Raw genomic sequence first — 11,059 nt, forward strand, 5'->3', positions numbered from 1 at the left:
CTACCCGAAAGATGGGAGAAAGTTGTGGCCAGCGATGGACAATACTTTGAATCATAAATGTATAACCAGTTTTTTACAATAAAGCCTCGAATTTCGGAAAAAAATGGCGGAAGCAAAGTTGTATACCTAATAAAAACAAATTAAAATGTATTAAAATATTTTTAGATGTAAACATTTTAGAAAGAAATATACTCTTAACAAACTTAATAAAGTAATATGACATCAAATTTGAGATCATTTACTTAATAGAAATAGGAATTTTCAATTATATGTTAACTTATTATCATCATGTATATACATTAGTTCAGTCATAGAAAACAAAACAGGGTCCTATTCTTGAACACATATGAATAATATTCGTATATGAAAATGACAGTTTCTCGATTATGACTGGCCGATTGTATATGGAATTGCTATTTTTATATGTGATATTTGTTCAAGAATAGGGCCTCTGTAATGCGTCAGGCGGCGACTGCGATATCTATAAATAATCTATAGAAATTCGTTAGAGAATCTCTATAACATACAGTTGCAAAATATGTAGTTTTATATATTATTTATATTTCATAACAATTGCGTTGTAACTTTCTTTCGTATTTAAAAAATTATAAAATTTCCTGATATTTTTCCTTAAATATTGGAAAAGTTTAAAAGTTTCAGTAGATTTTGATTAAAATTCTGTTTTCCTATCAATTCATTAAATTTCATTGAATCTCAGGAAATTTCCCGAGACTTGGCAATCCTGTTCTCACACCCCATTGTCTTTATGGGTTAGAAATATTCTAAACAGTACTGCCAGACATGCCTCGCACTCGCGCATACGCGAAGTCTAAAGCGCCAATAGAGTATCTAATCCATGAAATTAGCGTCTTTAGTTGCCCCAAAGATAAATAGAATTATAAATATATAGAAATTAGACATATCTCTTATTGTGAGGTATCAAGTTCTACATTAACACTATTTACATTATATGAGAAACTGATTCGGCATGCTTTGATAAATTATATCGACAACATTTAAGCGAAATATTACAAATTTTATACCAAGTTATTCTCTGCCAACCAACATTTAAAGATATTTTCAATAATAATAATAATCAAGATCTTTTAAATTTTCGGATACATACCTTTTTTTAGGCCTTTTTCCTAACTCCATTGTGATTAATTTTCTGATCTAAAATACTTTATCTCATTTCTATTTTTCTCTTGGATTTCTCGCACCTCCTGTTGTCCGGTTTGGCGCGCAGACTTCGTGGTCCACACGGCACCACATCGTTATTTTAATTTAACCTAACCTAACCTAATGGCGCTAAGCTGTAAACAATGCGTATGTGCAGGGCATGTCTGGCATCATTGGTTCCAAGTGGACTGGACACTGGATGTATTCAATATTACTAACTGCTCTCTGAGAGTGCGTTCCGTTTCTCGCATGATGTGCATAGATAATCGTTCCGTTTCATCTAATGCGCGCATTGGTAGCGCATGGAATTTTCCATATTCCCCCCACCATTAGCGTATGAGAGCGCATCAGCTACTACAGTTCTGTAGCAGTTAATGCGCGCATTTTGACGTATTTTTGAATTGACGTGCCTCCATACTGTATATACAAATATACAATAGAGTAGAAATCTTTGGATAAGTTGAAGGCAGGGATAATTCGCCGATCGGCGAAAATCTATTAATTAATTATTATTATCTATTGTTATCTATTATTTAATATCTATTATTTATTTATTTTTAATATCTATTAATTAATTATTATTATTTATTATTATCTATTTTTAATTAAATATCTATTAATATATATAATATCTATTATTAATATTTATTATTTAATATTTATTATTATTTTTAATATCTATTATTTATTTATTATATCTATTATTTATTATTTATTATCTATTATTTAATTACACATTTTGAATCACACTGACACATACGTTCGCATCAAATGCATGAAACCATTTCGTTTCTAAGCGCGCATAAAGCACATTGGTGAAATGGAACGATATAGATGTGCATTGATTATTATATATGCGTTTGATGCGAGAAACGGAACACATCCTGTGTTCAGTGAGCTTGCATCTAATTGGCATATTTCGTTAAAATTAATAATATAGATCAAACAGATATAAGAATGCTCAGTGAGCGGTCGTAATACTGAATGCATCTACCGTCTAGGCTGCAATGGTTAGTAACCCCAAGCGAGTAGGATATTTTTATTTCGTTATTTGAGGCGGCGCTTTGAACCAATAAACACTAGTCTATGCACTCCATTATCTATATGATTTTCTAACTTTAACAATGGCCTAGTTTCCACCAAAGATTTAAACCAGATCAGAATGTAAGAATCAATCAACTATAGTCGAGCATTCCCCTGTTGTTCGATTGTAACAGGGGAATACTCGATTATAATTGGTTGGTTCTTACATTCTGATCCGGATTAAATCCGAAATTAGGTCAATAACAATACAATCATACAAGTGCGCCCCTTTACATGAGGGAAGGAGGGGAGGTGAGAGTGGTTTCGCGATTGACTAGAAAGTCAAAATGTAGAATAGTACAATTATAGACCTCATTTTGCCTCTGTGACAAATTTCCTAACCTCAATAGTCGTCAACTTTAACGCTTAATATCTTGGTTTGTGGGACAGAACGACATTTTTTTTCTGCCAGATTCTTTTGTTGCATGAAAAAACGCGTCAAATAAGTCTAATTTTATTTACTTTTATGCTGCGGTACCTATTCTGTATAATTATATAATAACCTTGAAAAATTATATTTCATTTTAATAAACAAATTATTAACATAAAGTTAGTAATGTTTAAATTATATTCATCCTAGGTGCATCTTTCATGTGAATACAGCACACAAAACTTGCGTGATTATGAAAAAGTATAGAATAGCGCTGATTGGTTGCTTCAATGATTTTGCAACTCTTTTTTGCACTGTGTGATTTCACCTTAAGGAGGTGCAAACCCATCTAGCGGAATAATCCCGGATCTAATGGATGCTTTCCATTTGATGACACAAGTCGACACAAGCTCATTCTATTGTTGTTGGCATTCAGAGAGAGACAAAGGCCGATATTCATAATCAATTCTTATTCAAGATCATCTTAAGTAATGTCTTAAGATACTAATGCAGCCTTCTGATTGATTCGTTTTTAAAATCATACTTAAAACGGTCATAAATATAAGATCTGACTATAAATACTGGCCAGAGTTTTCCAGTAAGAAACACAAATTGATAGAGTGCTTTCCATTTGATGACACAAGTCATAAACGATCATAAGCGTCGTTCTATTCTTCTTGACATTCAGAAAATGACAAAGATAGTGTAGATTTGTGTCATCAAATAGGAAGCATCTAATAGAGTTCTAAGCCTTAAACCATAAGGACGAATCATAGTTGATTATTCTTCTCGAATTCGTCTGTAATTGGTCAATTTCTTACTTAAGGTTTAACACACCTATTGTAGATCTATATGTGCTATATGTAGCGATTATATGAACTAAATATCATCTCCAACTTTGAAAAAGATGATGTACCCTAAGAAAAGTGGACGTTGCTATGTAGTTTACCATTTTGTCAGAGAACAGTAGTACACGGCATCATTTTGCAGTTACAGGTTTTGGCTTGTCCTCTCTCAGGTTTCTCTCTGTGATGCACTTCTTGATTTGCATGCGACATGTATCTTAAGAATAGAAACGTTATTAACGTTAAAAAAGAAACATGTAAAACAATTAGACAAAAATAAGTTTTCGCGTATCTTGTAAATATGAAAATCTACACATGCTTCCTTCTCAGCGATCGCGAACGGAACCGGTGTAGTAGAGTATGAGCATGGAGTATAAAAAATAAAATTGAACTAGACTTTGAAAAGTGTCAAAATCAAGTTTCTGAATTAGTATTGGTGCTCGGTAAGCGACGTTCGAATCGCAAAACTCCTTTCATATATGTTTACGCAACTGAACACACACAACTTAAAAATAGAGACGTTATTCTTTGACATCATGCTTTGACAATAACATAAAGACATAAATTGTCATTAAAACTGTATGAAGAATGGAGTAATATATTCATGTAAAATTGGTATGATTTGCCATGCAAACTGCAAGAATGATGTGGAACGAAAGCGACATCTCAATCGAACTAATTCAGATGACCACTATTGTCCATGCTTGCCCATGTAAATTCGGCCTATTCTCTATACTTCATGAATATGAGGTCAGACCCTTATGCTTATCTAGTGTTACATGTCTGAACTACCTCAATTTCGTCACAGCTCTTCTAGGCAAAAATGAGTGGAATCACCTATTATTCTTATCTCCGTGATTTATACCTACTACGATCGATTTAGACGCTCACACGTTTTAAGCGCTTGTAATCATTGTTCTGTCTTTATCGTTCATTAGACGTAAAATAGGAATAGAAGTATTGAAAAGCTCAAAAAGAGTCCAAATCGACCGCCCTGCAGGCGGTCGATTGTGTATCTTGAAATAAGGTGAAAATTACAAAAGTAAACAAATTCACTAGAATATTCATAATTTAATTGGTCAATATCTAGTAATCATTGCTCCCTTTGTAATTTTCATCTTATTTCAAAATATACAATCGAGCCCCAGGTGCCTTTTTATGCTGACGTTCTATTTTCACTTTCGGAAGCGATTCAATTGCATACTGTAGTAATTGCCCACTGCCAGTCATAGCAACTTCTGTCTAGGGAGCTGTTTATTTTTTTTCTAACGCTGATTGGCTTGTGCGCAAATGGCTCGTGTGCAATTGCAAGCCTTTCCTCATTTTCAGCGTCAAAATAGATCACATGATCAAAATTAACGCTTGATATTCATTAATTTCTATCACGTGACTGATTTTTATGACGAAAATGAGCGTTGAACATCAGCATGAAAAGGCACCTTGAAGTCTAATGCTTCCTGCCACAGACTTCAAGGTTGCGTTCAGGAATTACGTCCAGATAATTCCTAGCTATAGGTTATATTACGTACATTATAGAAAAATGCACTCTAAAGTTATCTAGGCGAACTCCTGAACGTAGCCCTATGTGCTTTCCACTTTGACGACACAAATATCGTTCTATTGTATTTTTATAGAACAGAAAAAGAAAGAAGTGAGATAGGAATTTAGATAGCGTTACTGAGCAATTTATTCATTTCGCGTATGCGCACTCATTATAAAGTCAAGGCCAACATAAAGTCAGGAGAATTGCGCTACTGTATATACTGTGTCAAAAATCTGTGCTTCCTGCTCGCTTCGGCCCTCTCTCATTCTCTCTCTTTAGTGTCTTTCTCTGATTGTACTCTGCACGTGTAGATGTTAAATCTTGTTTTAATTAGTTAAAAAAATATGAAAGTAAAGAAAGAAGACGTGATGTTCAAGGAGTTGGTCTTGAGAAAAAATACTAAGAATATATTGAAGCCAAAAGCAAGTGCCAGTCTTGAGAAAGCTGTGAAAAATGTCAAGCAAATTTTTAAGGTATCGACATAACCTCCATAAAATGAAAAACGTATTTATCGTATGTTGCTTCATCTAAATAATTTTTGGAAGTTCACAACGAGACTGATCACTAACTTTTTTGTTTATTAGAATTAGAATTTTAATAACCAGATATATATACATACACATCCCTTAATACATACCTTTGGATCATTCCCTGCGCATTTATTTTCTTTGAAATATAAGAGCACTTTCAAATACCAATCTCTTTTATATTCATAAAAAAAGTTTGGCATTTAGAGAACAAATTTTGTACGTGCCAGCCTTAATTCTTGCATATCCTTTAATTAGAATAACTTCAAAGTTCATTGAACTTTCTGGATTCTAAATGATCAGTGTGTATAAAGTACATTTTTATAACTAAAAAAAATTTTTTTCTTTATTCTCATTTCTTATTTACACTATGGGAATATTTCGCGAATTATCATCATATCAAAAAAGAATTTAACTCTAAAACAATATATTAGCTTTTAATAAACATGATAGTTTTTGGCCCTTGTGCTGTCTGTAACATTATATATTATGTTGTCTGTAATATTAAAGCATTTAAAACATTTTAAAAATAAATTAAGTTTTTTTTAACACAATAGCAATAATAAAGTGCATTGTTTAAATGCAATATATATTCACAATTTATAGCCATTCCTGCATATTAAAAAAAATACATTTTCAGATTTCTAAATACCTAAATTTTTTGGACAGTCAACATTTGAACTATTTTTTCTTTTGTAGTTTGGAATGTCAACTTTAAGATATTAAAACATATTTTTCTTTTAAATGTTTTTGTTTCAGAGTTTTACATTTTTGTTTGAAAAGATGCATTATTCTTATTTTGTTAACTTTATTTATGTTATAACAATTTATGTATAATTGTTATAAATATACAACTTTACAAATACTCAAAATATACATAAAAATCATTTCATCATTTTTATATACTTGTAAAAGTGATGAAAATTAATCTAAAATGATCAAACGTGTGTAGTAAGAGCGTCCAAACTAAGATGTGTACTAAGGAATGTAGTTGTTTAGGAATAATGTAATTGTTTAAAATACACACGTCACCGCAAAATTTGATAAAAATATACTCATTCGATGTGTTTTCACTCAAAAAGAATCTGGCAGAAAATGTGTAACAAAAATATTTTTATTAAATTTTGCAATGACGTGTGTATTCTAAATAATTACCTTGTGGTATTTTTCAAATTGATATAATTGTTTTAATGAAATCCTTAATATGAATTAATATTACTTGAATCGATGTTAATTATCTAGCAATAAATGTTCTTTTTGTAGAAAAAGAGAGCAGAAGCTAAAGCGGCCACAAAAAAGGAAAACAGTTTAATAAAACTTAAATCTAAACAATTCAAACCACAAAAATTTAAAAATAGAGGAATAGTTTATGTAGGACACATACCTCATGGATTTTATGAAGAACAAATGAAAGATTATTTCAAACAGTTTGGGAATATAACGCGAGTACGAGTGGCAAGATCCAAAAGAGTATGTATATGTTTATAAAATGAATTGCAAATTAAGATATCTAAGTTTACATAAAATGTAAATAATGGCCATGGGAGTTAGCAACATAAGAGTGTGCAAATGCAAAACACAAAACTTAATTTATTTAACCGACATAAATATTTTTTCTTTTGTAGTTTGGAATGTCAACTTTAAGATATTAAAACATATTTTTCTTTTAAATGTTTTTGTTTTAAATGTTAAGAGTTTTTGTTTGAAAAGATGCATTATTCTTATTTTGTTAACTTTATTTATGTTATAATAATTTATGTATAATTGTTATAAATATACAACTTTACAAATACTCAAAATATACGTAAAAATCGTTTCATCATTTTTATATATGTCGTAACAATGTTAAAATTATATTAAATAGCTAAGCGTACGTTTTGGCTGTGTATTTTGAGTCATTCTCAGTGAATCTATTAAAATATAATAATTTATAAATACGTATATTTCATTAATATAAATTCTTGCGAATGAAAAAAGCAATCATGGTCCATGAAAGAAGCAATCAACAATTTATCACAAAATCGTTCAAATACAGTTACATAGTTGATTGGCAGAATCACATGAAGCATGGCAACATATTTTCACCAAAACGAAAAAACCAAGAGACTTCAGCATCAAGATTATGATAGCCATCTATTAATAATGCAAAAAATTTTTCAAATGAATTAAATGAAAAAATTAATGACTGTATGATTGACATAGACATGTTACTACTGTATATCGTCCAAAGAAAAAAAAGACTGATTCCCATGGCCCCATTATTTGCATTTTATTGTTTTAATTGACAGGAATTCATTATTGTTAATTTTTGAATTGTAAATTGTTTTATAACTGCAATAAGTTTTATAAAAATATATTTTTAGACTGGAAAAAGTCGCGGCTATGGTTATGTTGAATTCCTCCACTCACAAGTTGCTAAAATTGCGGCAGACACAATGAACAATTATCTAATGTGTGGCCGATTATTAAAAGGTGTTTAAAATATTGTAATAACACTGTTAATTAATTGTTTTTCATTATTTATAAATATATGTTTTTTAGCTACATACATTCCACCCGAGAAGCAACATTCTGGATTTTTCTTAGGCATAAATTGGTCAGAAGATAAATATCCTAGACTCAAAAATAGAAGACGAACAACTCTAAGTAGAAACCGTCTTCAAAGTGCTGGAGATCATGAGAAATATGTTCAAAGATTGCTTGATAAACTTTCTGCATTAGAAAATAAATTGCAAGATAAAGGAATCAGCATAAAATTTCAACCCGTTGACATATAAAAAATGTAATAAACATTTAAAAATTCAGCTCTAGTTTATTTATAATTAAGATTAATTTGTAATTTGTATTTGTATTAAATAACTTAATAAACAATAGGAAATTATTTTATAATACAGAGCTCTACTATACCTATAACATTATTATAATAAATTTAAAAAATTTTATAAGTTATGTTTGTATCTATAAATTATTTTTTCTCCAAAAACAAGTCCGCAGTTTCTAATTGTCAGAACTATGACGACTTCTGCATATGTATGGGACTTACAATTTTAACGCCGCGATTCGAATGGTTTATCAGAAGAGATTGATATGATAAAGATATCGATTTATCATTGGGTGCTTTCTAATTGTTAACACATCGTAACACAACGTATACAGGAATGTACAAGTGTAACATTGTGTATGATTCAATTGGAACAGAATGTGTACGCTGTGCACGGTTGAGATCCGTTTCGGATAGAGTTAGGCTCCACACAAAAGGAACAGAGAATAGAGAACAAAGAATAAGAATTTCAATCTATCAGAAACTGTGTATTCCACAATATGATTTCTGATAGGTCAAAATTCTTATTCTCTATTCTCTGTTCCTTGTTCCTCTTATTATGCGGAGCCTCTTAGATTAAATGTAGCTTTTCCGCCTGTATTAAATCAAAAAAATAAAAATGCCGGCCACTCAATGTCTTCCAACCTTTATATTATAGCTGCCGCAGTTAGTATAATTGTCACTAGAAAACACCAGCTTACACAGCCCTCGACTGAGTACAGATGTGTAGTGTTATGTAGACGATAATGGATAATTGGAACGCAATTTGTATCGCCGAGTGCACGAAAATGTCCAGAGATATTGCAATTGAAAAGCATCCATTTCCAAGAGATATTGGCTCAAATCCATTATGTCTTTTGGATAAATATAAAATCGATTTGGTACAGAGAAATAAAGTATACGTAATTCTTTACGCCACAATCGTCACAAATATAAATTATATACAATTAAAATCTAAATATATTGAATAACGAACTCGAGAAATATATGTCACGATACAGTGGTTGCTTCCTGTATGTTCGCCGTGTTTCCTTTCGTTCGTTTCCATTTCATACGTCTATTCTGAAACCACACTTTTACCTGTAAAAAAAATATATTTAATGATGAAAAAACAAAAATTCTATATTTTATTATTTTTATAATTGTTTATATTGTACCTGACGTTCCGTTAAATCCAATGCTACAGCAATTTCATAGCGGCGCAAACGTGTCAAATAATTACTATGTGCGAATTCACATTCAAGATGACGGATCTGTTGCTTTGTAAACGCAGTTCTCTCTTTTCGCGGCTTATCGCTTGTTTTTTTCGTTGTTTCTACAATCGATAGAAATGAAAAAAAAATATATATATATATATACATATATATACAGAGTGTCTGGAAATAATTGCTAAATATTTCATAGAGCGGACTAAACTGAATCGAAAAATCCTCTACCATTTTATAAATAGTTAATGAGATATCCTTAATATTAATCCTTAATAGCCGAATACGCGCGCTCGCCCGATCTACTACTGCGAAGTAGCAAGCGTCCTGCGCCGCGCACACTGCCACAAGTCACCATAGTTTAGACGGCGCGCTTGCCAGGCTATCCCTGCTCCCCACGGCCCGCGCGCCAACCGATCGGTAGGCGTATACACTTTGCAATAGTATTCGGCTATCTTCAAGAATTAATATCCCGTTAACTATTGGGGAGACTTACAAAATGATAGAAGACTTTTTTGTTCTTGAGTTATTCGCGAGTTAAATAAAAAGGAGCATTCTGACTTTGATTGCATTAAACTTCATTAAAAATCATTGTATTGCAATTAAAAAAACAGATTCTTAAAGCTGAAATATGCTCTATAGTCATGCTAATTTTTTAAATGTAAAGTATATAGAAATTTAAGTTAAAAATGTGATATTATTATTCTTATATAATCATTGAGCAATTGAAAAATGGATGGTAGTATCGTATTTTTAGCTCAAAAATACATATATTTTATTTCTTTAAAAATTGGCAATTACACTTGATAGAGTGTTCCAGCATTAAGAATCTGTTTTATTAATTACGGTACGATAATTTTTAACGGAGATATGAGCAATCAAAATCAGAGAATGCTCGTTTATTTAATCCATGTGTAATGTATTTAATCTTTGGTAACAAAAAGTCGTAGAATATTTTTTAAAAACCAATTTTTAGGAAAAACTTTAAAATTTGAATATCAAAATTAGAATATCACGATTCTTTAACTTAAAAAGTAACAATAAAAAATAAAAGGGATCGAGAGAATAGGCGCTGTTCAGAGTGCGCAAAGAATTCTCTTAATATAAAAGTTAAATTTATTGAAGAGACGACAGAACAATAAAAAATTGTTAAACAATAATAATCTTCATACGTTTCAATTAATCTTCTAACTTTCTTCAAGAAAAAACTTTAAGCTTTCACATCAGATAGTTAAAAATTTCACAACAAATATATTCTGTATATAATTTTGAGCTAACAAAATTTCGCAGAACTTTTTCTCCAATCCATATATATATATATGTATATATACATATATGGATTGGAGAAAAAGTTCTGCGAAATTTATCGTACCGTAACTAATAAAACAGATTCTTAATGCTGGAACACTCTATCAAGTGTAATTGCCAATTTTTAAAGAAATAAAATATATGTATTTTTATATATATATATATATATATATATATA

The 11,059-nt window shown here is 30.7% G+C and overlaps 2 protein-coding genes across 2 annotated transcripts in view; one reads left to right on the top strand and one right to left on the bottom strand.

The window, feature by feature from the left end:
- The first annotated feature begins 5,364 nt into the window (after positions 1–5,364).
- LOC105624430 (MKI67 FHA domain-interacting nucleolar phosphoprotein-like) lies at positions 5,365–8,436 on the top strand. The gene is made up of 4 exons (XM_012205796.1): positions 5,365–5,493; positions 6,811–7,017; positions 7,911–8,019; positions 8,089–8,436. Exons 1-4 carry the CDS (start codon positions 5,365–5,367, stop codon positions 8,322–8,324), a joined length of 681 nt encoding a protein of 226 aa, XP_012061186.1. The 3' UTR covers positions 8,325–8,436.
- A 922-nt stretch (positions 8,437–9,358) lies between these two features.
- Positions 9,359–11,059, bottom strand: part of LOC105624436 (homeobox protein MOX-2) — a 10,940-nt gene continuing 9,239 nt past the window's right edge. The window contains exons 2-3 of the mRNA XM_012205799.1: positions 9,526–9,683; positions 9,359–9,448 (exon numbers count right to left, since the gene is read on the bottom strand). Of these exons, the coding sequence (XP_012061189.1) occupies positions 9,359–9,448; positions 9,526–9,683 (248 nt within the window). The remainder of the gene's footprint in view (positions 9,449–9,525; positions 9,684–11,059) is intronic.

The sequence above is a fragment of the Atta cephalotes genome, assembly GCF_000143395.1.
Source record: "Atta cephalotes unplaced genomic scaffold scaffold00078, whole genome shotgun sequence".
In the NCBI taxonomy this organism is placed as follows: domain Eukaryota; kingdom Metazoa; phylum Arthropoda; class Insecta; order Hymenoptera; family Formicidae; genus Atta; species Atta cephalotes.

Bases quoted from the DNA above. Each gene is read 5' to 3' on its own strand.
- LOC105624430 (XM_012205796.1), top strand. From the start codon at position 5,365: ATGAAAGTAAAGAAAGAAGACGTGATGTTCAAGGAGTTGGTCTTGAGA. The intron at 5,494-6,810 runs GTATCGACATAA...TTCTTTTTGTAG, and splicing joins ATGTCAAGCAAATTTTTAAG to AAAAAGAGAGCAGAAGCTAA. The intron at 8,020-8,088 runs GTGTTTAAAATA...TATGTTTTTTAG, and splicing joins GTGTGGCCGATTATTAAAAG to CTACATACATTCCACCCGAG.